This window comes from Danio rerio, chromosome 14 (assembly GCF_049306965.1).
Source record: "Danio rerio strain Tuebingen ecotype United States chromosome 14, GRCz12tu, whole genome shotgun sequence".
NCBI lineage: Eukaryota > Metazoa > Chordata > Actinopteri > Cypriniformes > Danionidae > Danio > Danio rerio.
Genome location: NC_133189.1, coordinates 55904942 through 55927500, shown reverse-complemented (window position 1 = coordinate 55927500; position 22559 = coordinate 55904942). Strand labels below are relative to the sequence as shown.

Genomic DNA, 22559 nt, shown 5'->3' with positions numbered 1-22559 from the left:
CGAACTCGCTTGTCCTCAGACAATTATAATTTCTGAGATTTATTGCATCGGTGGCCATCAGCATGCAGAGCAAAGAAATTGATGGTTGTCTGCCACAAGATGGCGACAGAGACTGCATAATTAGACTTTAGGGGAGAAAAACTCTTTACGTATTTCAAACTCCAGCTGATCAAATCATAATAATAAACTGGTAAGTGGCATTCTAAGTCGATCGCTCTCTTTTGTATGCTGTATTTATACCATAGTAATCTGCTAGTGTTTGCTTCGCTTTGGCTTTTTCAGGGTTAATTATTGTAATTGTAACAGAGAAATACTGGGAAATCTCTGTAGACTGATGGCATTTCATGCCGTTCAGCCTTATAATCATAAAATGTGAACAAAATCAGCTGTTTCGTCATTACTTTAGACATTACGCTAGAGAATCATTCAAACACAAGCGACGTGTGTAAAGTAGCACCAGTTTCTGCTGTTCTGACATCATCTGCAGGCGTTTATGAATGATGGAAGAAAGTAGTTCCTCTTAAAAAAGGGTTTTGGAGACTCTCCGTGTTTGATTTTCATTATTATATACACGATTATGCTGTCGAACTGTTGTATAAATGCAATATCACACTCGTAGCAGTGCGATATGGCTGATTATCGTCTCTGGTGGGACACTAAGGCACTCGGCCTGCAGCCTCAAGCCAATGCACGCCTCCCACCAGTGCCAATATACAGCCAAATTGCACTACTACGAGTGTGAGATCTTTTCTTGAGTCATGACTGATTGTCTGAGACAGTGTTGTTGGTGGCTGAAGAGACCAATTCGGGAGAAGCATTCTTTACCGCAGCATTCGCATTGATAGGTGGCTTCCTGGCTGATGTTCGGCACCTTTCGGCGAACTCGCTTGTCCTCAAACAATTATAATTTCTGAGATTTATTGCATCGGTGGCCATCAGCATGCAGAGCAAAGAAATTGATGGTTGTCTGCCACAAGATGGCGACAGAGACTGCATAATTAGACTTTAGGGGAGAAAAACTCTTTACGTATTTCAAACTCCTGCTGATCAAATCATAATAATGAACCGGTAAGTGACATTCTACGTCGATCGCTCTCTTTTGTGTGCTGTATTTATACCATAGTAATCTGCTAGTGTTTGCTTCGCTTTGGCTTATTCAGGGTTAATTATTGTGATTGTAACAGAGAATACTGGGAAATCTCTGTAGACTGATGCCATTTCATGCCGTTCAGCCTTATAATCATAAAGTCGTCATCACTTTAGACATTACGCTAGAGAATCATTCAAACACTAGCTCTAAAGCGACGTGTGTAAAGTAGCACCAGTTTCTGCTGTTCTGACATCATCTGCTGGCGTTTATGAATGATGGAAGAAAGTAGTTCCTCTTAAAAAAGGGTTTTGGAGACTCTCCGTGTTTGATTTTCATTATTATATACACGATTATGCTGTCGAACTGTTGTATAAATGCAATATCACACTCGTAGCAGTGTGATATGGCTGAATATCGTCTCTGGTGGGACACTAAGGCACTCGGCCTGCAACCTGGAGCCAACGCACGCCTGCCAAATTGGACTGCTACGAGTGTGATATTGCTAATATATATATAATAATTAATAATAATAATAATAATATATATATGTATATGTCATATTTGTAATTTTTGGATATTGCCATATATATTAGATTTTAATACGGGAGTGTGTCTCTTATAATGCATTATATACAGGTTTTATTTGCTAGACAAGTGGTTTCTGGAGTTACAGACTTCATTTTATCCTCAAGCTCCAGCAAGTAAATCCTACTGTGACTTTACTAGTTTTCCACCTGTCCTAGACAAATAACCTTCTGAAATATCAGCTAGGCACAGATCTATTTGTCTCGCTTCCACTTGCTGGCCGTGAGCCATGCCCTCTGCACACATTAAATGAGACGTATTCATTATTTACAAGACAAGACTAAAAGGACAATTTGCAGAATCACCTTACCTGTTGCAACGCTGTCTTTGGTCTTGCTGCCTGCAAAGCACACACACAAAGAACATTGTGAAATCATTTACACTGCCAATAACAATACAGAAACACACATTAAATCAAGCTGTGATCGAGAACACAATGCAGACAGGCAATAAGCTGAAAGACAAGCCCGGGACTGCCAGAGTAGCTTTATTTTAAGTCTGACTGAAAAATCATTAGAGCTAATAGCAGCTGTATGTCAGAGCTGTCACCTCCACCGGCACAATGCAGATCACTAAAGCTCCCTATAAGGAGAAAACTGGGAGCGTGTTTGATACAAGAGGAATTACTATGGAGTAAAAGATGCTTTAACTGGAGCCGTTCACCCGTGACTCATTAAAGATTCATCCACAGCACTGCGGTCATTATAACAAAGACTAAGAGGAAAGACGTGCATGGACACACAGTCTGGATGGTTTTAGATGAAAACATTTTTAAGAGGTGTATTGGGTTGGACAGATGCCTTAAAACATTTATTATTGTAAAAAGTGCTATACAAATAAACTTAAATTGAATAGGGTATATAGTTAATTGAAAAATAAATATAATTTAGTAATATAAATTATATTAATTTATATTACTATAATAATAATAATAATCTATTTATATTACTATAATAATTTATAATAATAATAATATAATAGCTTCCCCCCACTTGTTTTGGGGGGAAGCTATATTTTTAAAATCTCCCTGACAGAAATGCTATTGATTTTAATGAATTAAAACGTATTTCAGTATTTGTAAGGGAAAGGTTTTATATTTATGTTGTGTTCATAGATATATCACAGTGCAATACATTTAAATACACGCTTTCAGGGTTTGTAATGAAGAAAATACAGAGCATATGTCATTCAAAAACTTGGGGCGAGTCAGATTATTATTATTATTTTTTTATTTTAAGATTTTTAAGAAATGTATTGTTTCATTTAGCAAAGACACATTATATTGATTAAAAAGCAAAATAATAGAGATTTATAATTATACAAAATACTATATTTAAACTTCATACTGTTCCTTACAATTTCTTATTCATGCAATCCAAGTGTTTTCCTCAGAAATATAAAGGGGCAGTTTTATATAAGCAGCTTTATCGAAAACTGATTATAATAATAAAAATAAGCGCTATTTTTTTAAACATTAAATAATATTAGCATTAGTACTATTAGTATTCTTAGGGTGCACTCACACTATGCAAGTGGTTCTCAAACTGTGGTACGTGTACCACTAGTGGCACGCGGGCTTACTTCTAGTGGTACGCGAAGGAATCACTCAGTAATGAATTTGATTCGTACAATAACACTAACAACGCATAAAATGTTTACTTTAGTACATCGCGTCATCAGCTGCTAAAAATCAATTTTATTGGCGCAGAACTAAAGAGAGAAGTGCGTGGTGCTTGCAGAGCAGATACTTGCTAGAGCAGTGGTCTCAAATCCGGTCTATAGATCAATTGGTACAGAGTCGCACAAAAAATCATTAATTATTTCTGTTTTATTTATAATCTGAGTCTGAACTGAACGATCATTTATTTTGAAAAATCTTTTATTTAAAAAATTTAACATATTCTCGTTACATCTCGGTCACTTGAGTGCCAAAATTTAACCCACAGGCTAGCTAAATGAGTACTGCAGCACGACGCGCTTTTGTCTTCCAGGTGTCCCCAGTTGAAAACATCCTTACTTTTCAGAATGCCGCACTGCAAATCACGTGACAAGAACCGACTGATCGATTTCATATTTTGTATGGAATATAATTTCGTTGAATGAATATGACTCTGCCTCATTTTCGATCTGTGCAGTGCTGTAGCTGCTTAATTTGGCCAACTACGCTACTTTATTTCAATACCGGTGATTATGGTGGTACTTGGAGAGACAATTTTTTTCTGAGGTGGTAATTGGTGGAAGAAGTTTGAGAACCACTGCACTATTTCCGTTTCCTGGATCGTTTGAGAAGTGTGAGTGCTCTGAATCAGGCTCAGGCATGGTTCAGTTGGTCGACCCTGGCCCCGATGGAAGAGGCTACGTTTCCAGAATGAGCTTGGGTTGGATAAAACTAAAGAAATCTCTACTTTGCTGACCGAGAGCACATACTGAACAGCGCATCATCGATGACGTAATCGTGCCCAGGCCCGAATGCAATGTGAGTGTGGGCCGTCGGGGGAGACGGGAGGGGGGATAAGCATGCTTTGGCCCAGTTCAAGGCAACTGGCTTAAGTACGCCCTTACACTCATACACACCGGGGCGCGTTACGTTTATCGTCATCGTTTTTTGGGATGGTTTTCTGGATTCAAACCCAAGCAATTTTTACTGGCCTTGAGCAGAAGAGTACGCAAAACCTTGACGCTAGATGGCGCTACACAACTTTCAGCTTCTGACACCCGCTTGTAACACAGAAAAAAAAAGACAGAAAGAACACTCCAGCAGCTCTGATTGGTGGAGAAGGTTTTGACATGGCATGTCAAAACAAAAAAGCGAACATGAGGAGTTTCTTTAAAATTAAGGGTTTTACACCAGGCATTTTGCGCGTTGGTGTGCACGATCACATTGCCGCCCTTTATTTAGTCACGAGGCGTTAAACGGCCACGGAAAATGTGAAGGTTGACACGCTTGTTGGCGATTCAAACAAGCATGAATGGTTCAAGTAGCAGCTCCTGCTCTAGCGATGAAGAAATGATTATTGTTCACCAGCGCAATAGGGTATATGCTGAAGTACGCTAAAGGACTTTTAATATATCAGTTACCTGGGTTAAGCGCTTCTGGTGAACTGTATGCCATTGCAAAATCTGCACATTTAAGTGTAACTGTTTTCTTTAAAATTCAGCGATCTCCACTGGCTGAGTGATATCTGACATAAACTGGGTCTCAGATTGTACAAGAAGCACTGCATTAAATTACATTTCCCCCGCCATGTCTTTATAATATGAGCATTTATTTTACCTCTGTATATTCAATGTAGCTTCTGCGCTAGCCATTTGGGCATTTGCGAGTAAACGGCTTTTTGTCTCGTTTTACACTTGAGCAACTAAATGAATGCCAAAGTCTGTTTAACGGATTGTATTTTAACTACATTACAACATCGATGCTGTAAAAGAAACCGTATAAAATGGAAAAGTCACATTAACCGCTTCACCGAAAGTTTATCAGTATGAGAAGAAACACTAGCTCTGCATATACCCTCGGTTCCACGTTCATATCGTCTCGTCTAATCGTCTAGTGTAGCCTAGGTAAAAAAAAAATACACAAAATCCAACCTCGAAATGTTCGACATGATCCAAATATTATTATACGAATAATACAAAAAGCATATCCACTTGTAAGACTATTAGTATGTTCATTTAAATAAGTAATGGATAATGTAGGTCCAGCCGGTTATTACAGCAGAATAACAACAGGTTTATCAGCAGCTGTTGTTATATAAGACTGGAAGACGCTCCACGTTTATATCGTCTCTGGGCATCTTCAATGTGCGATTGCATTGACAGTTTTGTGCTTGAGCGCCTCCAAGTGCTGTTGACTGTGACTTCAGCAGCTTCGCCCACGTGAACAAAAGCGGCAATCTGATTGGTGGAGAACGTTTTGACGAGGTGGTGAAAACAAAAAAACGAACCTGAGGCGTTTCTTTAAAAATGATGCTTTTACGCCTGCCGTTTTGAGCGTCGGTGTGCACAATTACATTGACGCCCTTCATGTAGTCACGAGGCGTTCAACGTCCACGGAAAACGTAAGTTAAAGCGTCCCAGTGTGAACGGGCCTTAAGTAAATAAAATCAGAAGCTTTGCGTTGAAGAGTCATACATATTACACTTCAAAATATATTAATATCAAAACCAATGATTTTATATTTCAATGATATTTCACTTTACTGGATTTGGAAATAAGTGTAGCCTAGGTCGAAAACTACACAAAATCCAACCTCGAAATGTTATACATGATCCAAATATTATTTTTACAAGCTTATTTACACAAAAAGCATATCCACTTGTAAAACTATTAGTATGTTCATTTAAATAAGTAAGGGATAATGTAGGTCCAGCCGGTTATTACAGCAGAATAACAACAGGTTTATCAGCAGATGTTGTTATATAAGACTGGAAGACGCTCCACGTTTATATCGTCTCTGGGCATCTTCTTCAATGTGCGCTTGCATTGACAGTTTTGCGCTTGAGCACCTCCAAGTGCTGTTTACTGTAACTTCAGCAGCTCCGCCTAAGTGAACAAAAGTGCCAATCTGATTGGTGGAGAAAGTTTTGATGAGCCGCGTCAAAACAAAAAAAACGAGCATGAGGCATTTCTTTAAAAATGAGGCTATTACGCCTTTAAAAGTGACGTTTAATAGTCACGAGGCATTAAACGTCCACGGAAAACATGAGCTAATAGCATCCTGGTGTGACTGACACAACTAGGAGTCGAACCAGCAACCTTCTAGCTAAGGCGACAGTGCTTACCACTGAGCCACTGTGCCATCCCTTCTAGAGAGTCATGCAATGATAACAATAACTAATAATAACAATATCACACCCTTTATCATGCGTTAAACCCAGTCATTGGTGTGCGAACAATGAGCAGTGACCAGTAAACATACGGCTGCATATGAGGATGGGGATCAGCTCAGGAAATGAACACACAGGAAATTAGAGAGCAGTGAAAGAGCAGCGGGACAGAAAGAGGCATCACAGTTCACAAGCGTGTGTGTGTGTGTGTGTGTGTGTGTGAGAGATCCAGCAGCTGCTGCTCAAGGTGGAACATCAACCTATCAGAGACGCCTGTCCCCTCCTCCACATATACACGGATGCAAGAATCCAAGGACACACACACGCATACAGACGCATGGACGCACACACACACACGGACACATAGATTCACACACACATGGATGCACGGATGCACATACACTTACATAGACGCGTAAACACACACCCACACAAACATGGATGCATGCACACACACCCACAGACAGATAGACAGATGCATGGACACACACACACACACACACACACACACACACACACACACACACACACACACACACACACACGAAAACATGCACACACTCTCTCACACATATGCACGGACATGTGCACACACATATACTCACACACGCTCACATGGATACACACAAACACATACATGGATGCAAACACACTCATACATAGACACACACTTTTTTGTGACTTATGGGGACATTATATAGATCTCCATTGTTTTTATAGTGTAAAAAACTTTATTTTTTTATTGACCTAACCTTACTGCTTACAGGAAACTATGCTATGTCTAAACTATGTTTGTCTTTAAAACAAACAAACAAACAAACAAACAAACAAACAAACCATGCAGTATGATTTATAAACCCTTAGAGAAATGGGGCGCATCCCTAATGTCCTCATAATTCACCATCACCTCTAATACCTGTGCAATACCCATGATATTATACACATTTATATCTGGATATGGCATGAAAACACACACACATGCACACACACATACACACGCACTCATACAAGGCCATTCGAGCATGTTGTCCCGGGTCAGAGAAACGTGAGTAAGCCAACAGGCCGGTGTGCTGTGAGTGAAGGATCAGGGTAATGATCTCTCTCCGGGACACTCGCTGCTGGTGCCACAGATGTGCAGAGACTCTGTTATTCATTCAGACCAACATCAAAACAGCAGCGAACTGCGGGAATGAATGAAGGAATAGTGCTTGTGTTGGGGATGAACGTGTGCACTTATGACCCGTTTACACTGAGTGGTACGGTTTGGTTGGGTAGGCTTTTTTGGCTGTTTCCACTGTCAAAGGGTCTCAAAATGTGACCAGTACCACACCACTTCTTTAGGAAGGGTACCTAGCACAACAAAAGGGAACCAAAAGGCGGAGCTAGACGTGCAGCTGAACGCTATTGGTTTACAGACAAACGTCACTCACTCATGCACAGTCTAGGAGGATGAAAACAAAGGAGCTGCCATGTTTTACAGTTTTTCTCAATCGCTTTGGTGCGTTTCTCACAACACCAGTGCATTTCTGCACAACAGTTAATGCATTTATCAAAACAATTAGTACAAACTGCAAAACCTAGCTGATAACCTGCAAAAATGAGTTATGTGCTCATAATGGAGAGCTCATTCCTCAAAAGCAAGTATTGATGTCAATCAAAGTGTCAGTGTCATCAAAATGAAAAGTCCTGACAGCATTGTTTATGAACAAGATAGTCAAATGGCTTAGTCATGTTTTCATTTTGTCAGTTTACTCTGGACATTTCTTCAATGCTAAAAAGTCAGATTTTGGTGACACTTGCTGAAAATGCTCAAGACAGCACTTTATACTATTTGCACAGCGATTTGAACACTACAGTAAAGTCAGACATCACTGCATTTGGTGAGGTATCTGCGTACAAGACACTGAATATGTATGTTTCACATTTTTACTGCATTTGCTCTTTGCAATCCTAATTTACTCACAGCATTGTGCAGAAGAATAAATAGATAGAGTTAGCTGGGAGCCCGGCTAGTAGAGAGTTGCAATAATCCAGTCTGGAGAGAACAAGAGCTTGAACAAGGAGTTGAGCTGCATGTTCAGATAGGAAGGGTCGGACATTTCTGATGTTGTATATATATGAACGTACGTGTGTTTGTTAAATATCCATAATACACACATGCATATATTTTGTAAATACATTCTCTTATTTTACATGTAATAAATCTCAATAACTCATTTGACAACATTAGTTTTAACTGTATATGGTATGTGTGTGTGTGCGTGTGTGTGTGTGTGCGCAGTGAAGCGTCTGGCCTGTTTTATTAAATAAATAAATTTATAAGAGAGAGTGTAAACATTTTCCTCATTCATTTTTGATGCTGTCCAAAAATAAAAAATCCCTAAATCTAAATGCAGCTTTATTAGGCATTAAATCCATTATAAATATTACATTTTTAATATTTGACAAAATTGTATGCGTGTCTGTGTTAAATATCCACAATACACAAACATATATATTAACTCTCTATGTTGCATGTAGTAAATGTATACATGTTGCATGTAGTGATTCCTCGTTTGACAGCACTACTCTATATGCTACTGTATGTGTGCAATGAAAGTATCTGTCCTGTTTTCACACTCACAGCTCTGTGTGCATATAGAGGTCTATGAGCTCATGGAATAGTGTGACATGTGGCCCGAACGGCTCTTTTCCAGCCCGATAGGAGATCAGAGCGATGCTGGACGGCCTCCAGAAGTCAACCATCTCACGCGGTGTTATTTCACTCTCAAATTAGCCTGTACATTAACAATCACCTTATACCATCGGGTTACACCAAATGGATTTTCTCTCGGAAGAGTTTGTGTTCTACTAGAATCAATATCTTGAGCGCTTTTCATTTTCTAGATTGATGACTGAAGATTACAAATAGGGCATTTTCGGGAGGCTGCGCACTGACGACAACCTCAGAAATGACTTGCATGTCCGGCATTTGGAGTAATAGTGACGTACACAGTTGAGGGCAGAATTATTAGCCCTTCTGTGCAATATCTAACTTATTTCATATCTATTTTCAAAGGGATGTTTAAAGAAATGTTCACAGTATTTTAGATAATATTTTTTCTTCTGGAGAAAGTCTTATTTGTTTTATTTCAGCTAGAATCAAAGTAGTTTTTAATTATTCTTTAAACCATTTTAAGGTTAATATTATTTGCCCCCTTAAGCAATATTTGTTTTGTCTCCAGAACAAACAACTGTTATACAATGCCTGATTACCTTAATTAACCTAGTCAAGCCTTTAAATGTCACTTGAAGCTGAATATTAGTATCTTGAAAAAATATTGATGCTGTCATTATGGCAAATATAACAATATCAGTCATTAGTTATTAATTATTAAAGCTATTATGTTTAAAAATGCCTCTCCGTTAAGCAGACATTGGGGAAAAAATATAAAAGAATGCAATTTTAACAGGGGGGCCAATAATTCTGACCTCAATTGTATATTGTAGTAGGTCAATTATGATCTTTATTTATATGAATAAAAATGATCATGTGAAAAACACTGAAACCATGAGCCAAACTAAGCTGGATATTATTGACAACACATTATTGGTAACATAAGCACCTTCTGATGTAATAATGATTTACGGTGCACTAGTTAAGGTAATATATTTGGACTTTAATATTATCATTTGTTTAAATGTATATATGTATTATATAAATATCCACTGCATGACCTCAGCGTAATTTAATCCGGCACACTTAAAAATACAACAAAAACGTATTTTCAACATCAAAATTTTATGTAATATATAAATAAATTAATGACAGAAAGTGTATAAATTTTCTTTATGCATTTTGATTCTGTCCAAAAGGACATTGCTGAAATGTAAATGCAGCTATTTTAGGTATTAAATGCATTACTCATAATATATTTAATATATATATATATAACAACGGCCACTTTATTAGGTACACCTTACCAGTACCAGGTTGGACCCTTTTTGCTTTAGAACCCCCTAATTCCTTCGTGGCACAGATTCAACAAGCTACTGGAAATAGTCCTCAGAGATTTTGCTCCATATTGACATGATAGCATCATGCTGTAGAGTTGCGGCTGCACATGCATGATGTGAATCTCCCGTTCCACCACATTAACAAGGCATCAACCATGCCATGTTTAAAGTCACTCAAATCCCCTTTCTTCCCCTATTCTGATGCTCGGTTTAAACTGCAGCAGATCGTCTTGACCATGTCTAAATGCCTAAGTGCATTGAGTTGCTGCCATGTGATTGGCAGATTACAAATTTGCGTTAACGAGCAGTTGGGCAGGTGTACCTAATAAAGTGGCCAGTGAGTGTGTATATATTAGGGCTGCACAATATTGGAAACATCTAACATTGCGATATATATATATATATATTTTTTTTTTTTTAATCCTTCGATATTGAGATATTGATACAATTTTTACTAATTTTACCAGATGAGTTGAATATCTATATTTGGGAAGAATTTATTATTTAATTTTTTAAATAATTTTCTTATTTATTATTTAAAAGGGTTTTTGAGACTCTCCATGTTTGATTTAGTTTTTATATACACAATTATGCCGTCAAACTGTTGTATAAACGCAATATCACACTCGTAGCAGTGCGATATGGCTGTATATCAGCACTGGTGGGGGCTCTCATGCCAACGCACGCCTCCCACCAGTGCCGATATACAGCCATATCACACCGCTACTCGTGTGATATTGCTCATATATAGTTGAAGTCAGAATTATTAGCCCCCTATGATTTTTTTTTTCTTTATTAAATATTTCCCAAATGATGTTTAACAGAGCAAGGAAATTTTCACAGTATGTCTGATAATATTTTTTCTTCAGGAGAAAGTCTTGTTTGATTTCGACTAGAATAAAAGCAGTTTTTAATTTTTAAGCACCATTTTAAGAACAAAATTATAAGCCCCTTTAAGCTAAAAAAAAATTCAGACTGTCCACAGAACAAACCATCGTTATACAATAACTTGCCTAATTACCCTAACCTGCCTAGCTCACCTAATTAACCTAGTTAAGCCTTTAAATGTCTCTTTAAGCTGTATAGAAGTACCTTGAAAAATATCTACAATATTATTACTGTCATCATGGCAAAGATAAAATAAATCAGGTTTTAGAGATGAGTTTTAAAACCATTACGTTTAGAAATGTGTTGAAAAAAATCTGCTCTCTGTTAAACAGAAACTGGGGAAAAAATAAACGAGGGGCTAAACATTCAGAGGGGCTAATAATTCTGACTACAACTGTGTATATATATATATATATATATATATATATATATATATATATATATATATATATATATATATATATATATATATATATATATACAGTTGAAGTCAGAATTATTAGCCCCCTTTGAATTTTTTTCTTCTTTTTTTAATATTTCCCAAATGATGTTTTACAGAGCAGGGAAATTTTCACAGTATGTCTGATAATATATTTTCTTCTGGAGAAAGTCTTATTTGTTTTATTTCAGCTAGAATAAAAGCAGTTTTAAATTTTTAAACACCATTTCAGGGACAAAATTATAAGCCCCTTTAAGCTATTTTTTCCCGATAGTCTACAGAACAATACACACACACACACACATTAGTGCTTTATGTATGTGGTTGATTTCAAACATTTATACTGTACACCAAATACTTTGCTATCATAACGGAAAAACTGGATGCTTATAACAGAATATTAATGCAGACTTCCTTAATTTTTTAAAAATAAATTCATTTAAAATAAAATCAGCAAGTATTAACTACAGTAGCATTAGCTAGAACACTAAACCACTTTTTTTTTTTTGCTAAGCCACATTATTATTTCCCTTTTTATTTGCTGATGTTTTATTTTTATTTAACTGTATACGTGCTTCAGTTGATACCATTTCAAATTTGTATATGATTATTATTTTTGTTTCACTGAAACTTGCCGTAAAATCTCTAAATAAAAGACAGAAGAAAAAAGAAAAGAAAAGAAATGCATCTCTTTAAGAAAAACCAGCATCTATCAATTTCAGTAGGACATGCTCCACGTAAGAGGCCTAGAAAACCCCACCCAACATCCCAGCCAATCACAAAATTACACAATAGAGGCCGAACCTATAGTGATGCTCTGAGAGAGGCAGTGGAACAGATAGCAACCCCCTCCTGGCCCTCGGGCTCCAAGATTCACAGTCCCTCCCACTCCCACAGAGCTCACGCTTCATTCGTGAGATGCATGCATTAAAAAAAGAGCATTAAATGTTGCATGACTTACCCACAAACATCACGCCTTCCTTGGTTTTCTCAGCGGCCACCGCAACACCTTCCTTGGTTTTTTCTGCAGCCACTGCCATCCCTTCTTTAGCTTTAGAAAGCCCCTTCATAAAAACATCCATCTTGGCCCCTCTGCATAAAAAAAAAGGAGTTGCAATGCATAGGACAAATGTGGGTTAATTTGGAATTGAGAGCATCTGTGTGTGTGAGTGTGTGTGTGTGTGTGTGTGTGTGTGTGTGTTAATAGCAGGCTGTCAGTCGAACAATAAGGAGTCTAATTTCCCAGAAGATAAAACGCCCATACATGCAAACACAAGGAGATGAGAAGATTCACACCATCAGCTGACGCTATTTTTCAGCTTTAACAGCAGGAGGTGTGCATGAGATCTTCACCAACTCATTAATTATTACTCAAAGCTCTTATTTTACACTTAGCCACTGCTGTAGGGTTTGTATATAATAATGCTGAGCATTAATGTCGATTTTAAGCATTTAATAAATCTCGAATGCATTGGTGTGATGTTAAACAATGCACGTTGAAGATGATGGATCTTACACACTGATCAGTTACAACATGGTGTCACCTCTCCAACGTCCCGCACACGACACGACTCAGAAAATAAACACAGCGAGTATTCATTTAATCATCAGGTTGCATTGGATATTCAACATGCATTCAATTCAAATACGATTGCATCGATGGATTTTCCTCCCTCTACGAGTCTCCTCACACACACACACACACACATGCACACGAGCTATTTCACACGATCTCCGTTCGCGTCCCTTCAAACACCCACTTTTCTGTGATCAAAGCAGTCGAAAGCCTACCTTTTTAAAGCACCTTCTTCGTCCTTGTGCTTCAATTGCGTGCTAGATTGAAATATCGTGGAAGGAAATGTTACACTACGCTCTCGAGGTGGGCCTTCCTATGGATGATGCGCTCAGCCAATCAGGAGGCGAGGATGCGGTATTGATCATCACGGGGGTGTCAGTCAGAGAGCGGCTCTAATGGCCTGAGCTCCCTGACACTGATGCGCACCTGAGCGGACATTACAGAGGACGGACACCGCGGAGATCAGCTGAGGGATGAGGAGACACACACACACACATCACAGAAGATTTGATCATCTGCGTTTACTCACTGTGTGCACGTGCGACTGACTGTCTTTACATTCGCTGTGTTTAATAATACTGAACTATAATCGAATTGCATATGAAGTATGTACCGCTGCCTTTAGTGTAAAGACTATTAGTGTATAGATAATTATTGTGCATGTTTAGATCTATCTATCTATCTATCTATCTATCTATCTATCTATCTATCTATCTATCTATCTATCTATCTATCTATCTATCTATCTATCTATCTATCTATCTATCTATCTATCTATCTATCTATCTATCTATCTATCTATCTATCTATCTATCTATCTATCTATCTATCTATCTATCTATCCATATCATATCCCATCACATAGTATTTTATAACACCTTGCTATATTAAAGGGACAGTTCACCTTAAATTTAAACTTATTATTTAGTTTCGCTTATGCAATTTCAAACCTTTATGTGTTTATTTTTTTCTGCTGAACACAAAATAAGTTATTTAGAAGTGTTTGAAACCTGTAACCGTTGACTTTCCATAGTAGGAATTGGAAAAACAAATACTATAAAAGTCATTGGTTACAGGTTTTCAGCCATCTTCAACGTTAAATAGTTATCTATCTATCTATCTATCTATCTATCTATCTATCTATCTATCTATCTATCTATCTATCTATCTATCTATCTATCTATCTATCTATCTATCTATCTGTCTGTCTGTCTGTCTGTCTGTCTGTCTGTCTGTCTGTCTGTCTTTCTGTCTGTCTGTCTGTCTGTAGTCACGTATTTTATAACAAACACCTTACTATTAGAATAAATATTAAAGGACAGTTCACGCAAAGATGAAAATGTACTCTCCCTCAAGAACTTTCAAACCTTTATGGATTTATTTTTTTTTTCTGTTGAACACAAAATGAATTATTAAAAAAAAATTCAAAACCTGTAACCATTGACTTCCATAGTTAGAAAAAAAATACCATGGAAGTCAATGGTTACAGGTTTTCAGCCATCTTCAAAGTTAAATAGTTTGTTAGATCTATCTATCTATCTATCTATCTATCTATCTATCTATCTATCTATCTATCTATCTATCTATCTATCTATCTATCTATCTATCTATCTATCTATCTGTCTGTCTGTCTGTCTGTCTGTCTGTCTGTCTGTCTGTCTGTCTGTCTGTCTGTCTGTCTGTCTGTCTAGTATCTCATCCCATAGTGTTTTTTTTTATAACTAACACCTTGCTATAATATGGGGACAGTTCACCCAAAAATGAAAATATTGTCACTATTTACTTTCGCTGAAGTGGTTTCAAGTTTCAAACCTTTATGGGGTTTTTTCTTCTTCTGTTAAACACAAATTAAGTTATTTAGAAAAATGTTCGAAACCTGTAACCATTGACTTCCATAGTAGGAAAAGCAAATACTATAAAAGTCAAAGGAATACAGGTTTTCAGCCATCTTAATCAGTTGGTAAGCCATCTTAATCAGCTAGTAAGTAAATAGCTAGATAAATGGTTTGTTAGATCCATCCATCCATCCATCCATCCATCCATCCATCCATCCATCCATCTATCTATCTATCTATCTATCTATCTATCTATCTATCTATCTATCTATCTATCTATCTATCTATCTATCTATCTATCTATCCATCGCTCCATCCATCCATCCATCTATCTATCTATCTATCTATCTATCTATCTATCTATCCATCTATCTATCTATCTATCTATCTATCTATCTATCTATCTATCTATCTATCTATCTATCTATCTATCTATCTATCCATCCATCCATCCATCCATCCATCCATCCATCCATCCATCCATCCATCCATCCATCCATCCAAGAGGATATCTATTTATACAGGCAGTATTGTATATACTGTTGAGAAACTATCCTCATTGGCTTCACTATAGTCTATCCGCATGTGTTTGAGATCGCAGGCCATCTACTACGAATACGCTGCAAGTCTAAAAGCGTGGACGGTATAGTAGATTCTCGTCACGATGTTTAAAGGGAGAGTGAACAGTAGGTGCGCTCTGCTCCTGCATATCTCTGTGGGATCAATGCGTGTGTGTGTCCTCTGTCCATCTGCTGAAAATCGTGACATCTGCCTCTCAAACACAATACAAGAGCCTCGACTGACCGATCGATTTTCTCTGAAGGCTCATTAAGATCGGGAGCAGATGCTGATTTAACAGTGTCCGGCTTCAATAAGCTCTAATGTCTCTGTTTTCGCGTAAGACGTTGTTTTGATCAAGCAATACCAGATCTTATATATTGAATAAAACGATGTAGCCTATTACTTATAACACATGCATATCGGACACAAATATATCCATAAGCATTAGAATAAATAAAAAAATGATAGTCAAAGAAGCAATAATTAATCATCGCTTGTTTCTGTAGTGTTGTAGGCTTGCAGTCACACTGATGACGTCATCCGACGCGTTTCTTTGGTTATTGCGCCATCTGCTGTTTGATTGAACTGCATTGAATTTATTATTATGCATGCATTAATTCAAACTTTATTACAGACTCAAAGTCCAATTATTAATAATAAATAAAAACATATCATCCATAATATCTAACACAGACAATAACAATAAAAAACAACAACAATATCAATTTTCATGTGCATACACAACTTTCGTTGTACACATACTGTACAAATATATGTTTATGAGCATTTTGGTAAAATAAGTCATGAAAACAAATGTTTTTAATGATAAGCTTTAACTTTATTAGTAGTTAACAGTTGTTTTTTTTAAAGTTGTACCAATTGTAACTTGATTTGTTTAGTTAGTGTGATTGATGCAAGCAGTGGCTCAAATTATACACGGATAATGAGAAGGGTCAACTGTTTTGGTTAGCTTGTGTATGATATGCTTCAGTCATTTATGCATTTATTTTTTATTATATCTAGTTTATTAATACATTTTTAACATTTTAGGGGACACTCTCTGACCTACAGTATTCTGATTAGCCATTTCAGATGTTACTAAACCAGTGTTTCTCAACCACGTTCCTGGAGGATGTGCATATTTTTCATGTCTCCTTAATCCAGGGGTGCCCAAACTCGGTCCTGGAGGGCTGATGTCTTGCATATTTAAGTTAAACACACCTGAACCAGCTAATCCAGCTCTTTCTAGGTACTAGAATCTTCCAGGGAAGTGTGTTGAAGGAAGTTGGAGCTATGCAGGACACCGGCCCTCCTACCAAACACACCTGATTCAGATTATCAGCTCATTAGCAAAGAAAGACCTGTAATAGGTGTGACAGACGAGACATCCAAAACAAGCAGTGTTGGTGGTCCTCCAGAAACGTGGTTGAGAAACACTGGGTTAAACCTCAAACTATGCATCTAATTTGATTAGATTTTCAGGTTCAATATTGAAACAAACACCTATTTTACGAGAAAACAAAGTCTTGTAAACATGATGTCTGCTGGTGCTCTAGATCTGCCACTTTCAGACTCATTCATTCATACATTTTCTTGTCGGCTTAGTCCCTTTTATTAATCTGAGGTCGCCACAGCGGAATGAACTGCCAACTTATCCAGCAAGTTTTTACGCAGCGGATGCCCTTCCAGCCGCAACCCATCTCTGGGAAACATCCACACATACACACACAAACTCATACACTACGGACAATTTAGCCTACCCAATTCACCTGTACCACATGTCTTTGGACTGTGGGGGAAATCAGAGCACCCGGAGGAAACCCACGCGAAAGCAGGGAGAACATGCAAACTCCACACAGAAACGCCAACTGAGCCGAATACCGAACCAGCAACCTTCTTGCTGTGAGGCGAATGTGCTACCCACTGCGCCACTGCGTCGCCCCACTTTCAGACTTTGTTTCTCAAACAGACTGATTGGCACAACTATGCATTAACAATGGTTTGAATCGTTATAGGGGTGGTCAAATGTTTATTTATATGATCTATTATTTTAGTTATTAGCATTATTATTTGAAATATAGATCAGAGTGAAATATTTCTCAATATTAAACTGACCCCCCCCATCTTGTTTTGATCTCCTTCAGGGGAGATCAAGCGTTAATTAGGGGGGTCAATGCCCTCCAAACCCCCCTGTAATTCGCACCCTGATTGTAAGTTGAGATGACCAGAAAAGTTAAGTTGATTCAACTAAAAATAAAACGCAATATTTTATTCTGCATAATAAAAAAATCTAGCATTATCTTTTATAATGCAATATGTTCTACAGCTGAATTTAATTTATAGCTATTATGTGCATTCACTTTTTATTGAACACACACTGTGTAAATAATGAAATGAGAGCAAATGTTTTTATGATACGTTGAATAATGAAACCTATTTAAATATGTTAATTTAAAACTATTTTTTTCCAACAAATACAAAGTTATTTTCAGTCAGTTTAAATGATGACTACAAGTTGATGTAACTAAACAACTTAAGGCAGCAGAATTACTTTTACAGTGCACAAACCATAGATTTATACACTAGATATCGCATAGGGACCCTGAGCATGCGTCAATAGCGCCGCCACATTGGTACAGTGCTCCCAGGACAAATGTCATTCAACCGCACTAGTCAAGACAGTGTTATTACATGAAGATGGGGGACTTTAGCGCTGTCTACGAGTGTAGTAACGAGCAAACAAAGAAAACGAAGCACAAAGGCAGAACATTTCATAGGTAATATTAAGTTTTTTACGTTTTTGTATGTTCTGAACTTTTATGTTCAACAGGTAACGTTATTGATGATAACAGTCACTTACTGCATTCACCATACGGCAAAGCAGCTCCAACTCGCACTAAACACTCGACTTATGCTAGTTTTGTTGAATAAAATCAGCAAACAAAGCAAAAGAAATATGACAACGAGATGCTGCGCTGCCAGAAACTTGTATTATTGTCGGCTAACGTTAGTGAAAGAGTCGTTGGGGGATTCATTCACAAACGAATCGCTCTCTCCGTCAGTATGAGAAGTGAAAGCAGGAGAGGAGCTGTGTTTCAGGAGATCGTTTAGCGCTTGAGCGCCTCCAACTGCTGTTTACTGTAACTTCAGCAGCTCCGTGCACGTGAGCAAAAGTGCCGATCTGATAGGTGGAGAAGATTTTGACGTGGTGCGTCAAAACAAAAAAACGTGCATGAGGCGTTTTTTTGAGAGGGTGCTCGCTGCAGAGGCATTTGAGCAGAGCTGAGCTCCGGCGAGGGGGAGCATGAGCTCTCGCTCCTCCTCCTGTAAGCTGTTTTAATGCGTACACCAATCCCACCCCTAACCCTCCCCCCTAGTGACATCACTCGTAGAAGAAATGCAAAAAAGTGGAGCTCAAGCTTAAGCTCCCCCTCGCTAGAGCTCAGCTCGCCCAAATGGCTCTGCAGCAAGCACCACTTGTTTTTTTTTTTAAATGACGCATTTGCGTCTGCTGTTTTGCGCGTTGGTGTGCACAATTACATTGACACCGGTTATTTAGTCGCGAGGCGTTACACGTCGACGGAAAACACTAGCAAATAATGTCTCTGTGTGCACGGGCCTTCAGACAAAAACTCTAGATCTTCACAATTAACATCGCCAAGGACTTTAGATGACAAAACCCAATTTTGGTGTTGATCCGATAATATTCCTAGGAGGAGTTTGTTAAAATACAACGCCTGGAAATGGCAAAAACGCCACTTTTTCGTCGCAGAAAGTTAAAAATATCCGACTTCCTGTGGGGTTTGAGATTCTGCTCCAAGAGACTTTTTTGTAGGTTTTAGCGTGTTTGAGGTGTGTGCCAATTTTTGTATTCGTGCGTGATTCGTAGCTCGGAGGCCACTCCGCCAAAAGTGCATAGGTGGTGATGTCGAGTCATTTTGCCACGCCCACTTCCGAAATCAATAACATACATAAATCTTCGCCACTTTTGGGGCGTGTGCACAGCTTCATGAGTTTTCAGGCATGTTTAGCCCCTAAAAACCACGATTCATTCAGGAGAAGAAGAAGAAGAAGAAGAAACGGAGCAATGTCAATAGGGCCTACGCTCTGTTCCGGTGCTCTGTCCCTAAATACCATTGATAGAATTAAAGTTTATTTAACTACAGTAGTTATGTATAATCCTACTTGAATTAAACAGTGTAAATAAATCCAACAGCTCTGTATAAATCAACTCAGAGAAGCAGAATAATTTTTTTAATAATAATAAGAATAAAGTTTTTGTTAAACAATATTTTTTGAGCGCAATTCAAGATTAACTGAAGGTTACATTAAGAACATCAGACATCAAGATATCGATGGCAATTATAAAATCTGGTATTTATGCAATGTGGAGTCATTGCTTTGAAATGTGTCATGCTTTGATACATATAAAGTTTAATATTTTAATTGTTTTGCTGTGTAATTCAGTGTTTTTACTGTAAGAGGCTAAATTATCATATGCATTTGTTTATATGGCAAAACATGTCTTTTTGACTCAAAAAGGTTTATACTGACTCCAAAGGCAGATACTGATAAGATCTGGGCCTGGTATGTTGACTTTGGGGGTTTTATGATGTGGTCACATGTTGATTGGTCAGTTTGAATGTCTCAGCATTTGGGCTTTAGTCACATGGTCAAGAAAGATACAGAATTGGTGTAAAACTCTGCTCTGCCTCTTCTCCTGCTCTGCTTCTCTGGAGTCTATCTTCTCTGACTCTACTGCAATCAGGCTAACTTCTGGTTCTGGTTCCTGCTCTCTTTGTCTCTCTCCCTCCCCCTGTTTCTCTCCTTCTACCTCTGATAACTTTAATTTTACATTTAAGCTGGGTACAATTTATATCATATGTTTTATCATTTCATATTTTAGCATTTTAATACAGTTATTTGTAATTAATTCAGTTGTAACCATAGAGAGTTATTGTCATTAAATCATCTCATTTTAAGTATTTGTGAATTACTTTTGATTTAACATCAACATTTAATTGTTCCATAATGCAATACAATACAATCACATAATATCAACGCTCTCCCACATATATAGCTATTAATAATGCCCTTATTTCTGTTTTTGGTATGAGAGTGCAGAAGAATGGTCTGACTAGAAATGTACAGTTTTTACCATCATACTGATGACTTTTTAGTCGCTCGGCAGAACTACAGTTCGAACAGCTGTGGTTAAAACCCATTCTTACATTACTAACGAATGTTAAACTTGTTATTAAAATGCTTAAACTAAGATCCATGGTTAATAAAAATACATACATAAATAAATAAATAAATAAATAAATAAATAAATAAAAGAGTTTAATTTTTATTGTACATGCATTGAGATTTATAGGGGTTTTAAACAGTAGCTACTGAGTAAAAAAAAATTAGATTACTTTTCATATAGTAATTAATAAAACAATTTAAATAAAGTGGGTGAGGCAGTGGCGCAGTAGGTAGTGCTGTCGCCTCACAGCAAGAAGGTCGCTGGTTCAAACCTCGGCTCAGTTGGCGTTTCTGTGTGGAGTTTGCATGTTCTCCCTGCCTTCACGTGGGTTTCCTCCGGCTGCTCCGGTTTCCCCCCACAGTCCAAAGACATGCGGTACAGGTGAATTGGGTAGGCTAAATTGTCCGTAGTGTATGAGTGTTTGTGTGAATGTGTGTGAATGTGTGTGTGGATGTTTCCCAGGGATGGGTTGTGGCTGGAAGGGCATCTGCTGCGTAAAAACTTGCTGGATAAGTTGGCGGTTCATTCCGCTGTGGCGACCCCGGATTAATAAAGGGACTAAGCCGACAAGAAAATGAATGAATGAAATTTAAATAAAGTGTATTTTTACCCCAGGGTGGCACAGTGTCACTGTGGCCTCACAGCAAGAAGGTCGCTGGTTCAAGTCCTGGCTGGGTCAGTAGGCATCTCTCTGTGGACTTGGCATATTCTTCCAATGTCGGTGTGGGTTTCCTCCGGGTGCTCCGGTTTCCCCCACAGTCCAAACACATGCGCTATAGGGGAATTGATTAACTAAATTGGCTGTAGTGTATGTGTGTGTGTGTGAATGAGTGTGTATGGGTGTTTCTCAGTACTGGGTTGCAGCTGTAGGGGCATCCGCTGTAAAAAACATATGCTGGAGTAGTTGTCGGTTCATTCTGCTGTGGCATCCCTGATAAATAAGGGACTAAGCCGAAGGAAAATAAATAGACAAATGTATTTTTACCCATTTGCTCGAGTCCAGAGCCTGGAAACAGAGTCATGATTTCAGCACCACGGACAGCAACATCTGAAACAGCAGGGAAACATTGAGCATTATCGTTGTTTGCTGAACAAGTTGTTTCCTGATTCAGTTTTCCCAAACAGATTTGAAAAGGTCTTTGTTAAATTGTTATAATAATAGCATTACAAACATCGAGTATTTGAAAATACGACAGAATGCAAAGTTATTATCAAACAGTTGTAATTAGACAAGGAACTACAATTGCTAGAGGGCACATACTGTTGACGTTAGAAGAAATATTCACCCTCCTGTGAACAGGGGCGCAACTGCACATTTGCTGATGGGTATGCGGCTTCAACTTTTGCGCGCCCCCCTTCAATCCAACTATATTTTATAACAGGCAAGTGATAAAATGTGGAAAATATTTCCATCAATAAAGATATTTTTTCATAAAGATATTAATATGCTTCAAAAAATACAGTTTCGCAGTTCTGAACACAACTGAAACAGTATGAAGTAAAAGGTATAAT

The 22559-nt window shown here is 37.9% G+C and overlaps 1 protein-coding gene and 1 long non-coding RNA gene across 2 annotated transcripts in view; one reads left to right on the top strand and one right to left on the bottom strand.

The window, feature by feature from the left end:
• Positions 1 to 13652, bottom strand: part of sncb (synuclein, beta) — a 34738-nt gene extending 21086 nt beyond the window's left edge. Inside the window, 3 exon segments of the mRNA NM_200969.1 lie at positions 1986 to 2015; positions 12786 to 12916; positions 13616 to 13652. Coding sequence (NP_957263.1) covers positions 1986 to 2015; positions 12786 to 12906 — 151 coding nt within the window. The 5' untranslated portion in view covers positions 12907 to 12916; positions 13616 to 13652.
• Positions 1 to 22559, top strand: part of LOC137487628 (uncharacterized) — a 545963-nt gene that overhangs the window by 340010 nt on the left and 183394 nt on the right. The window lies entirely within an intron of this gene.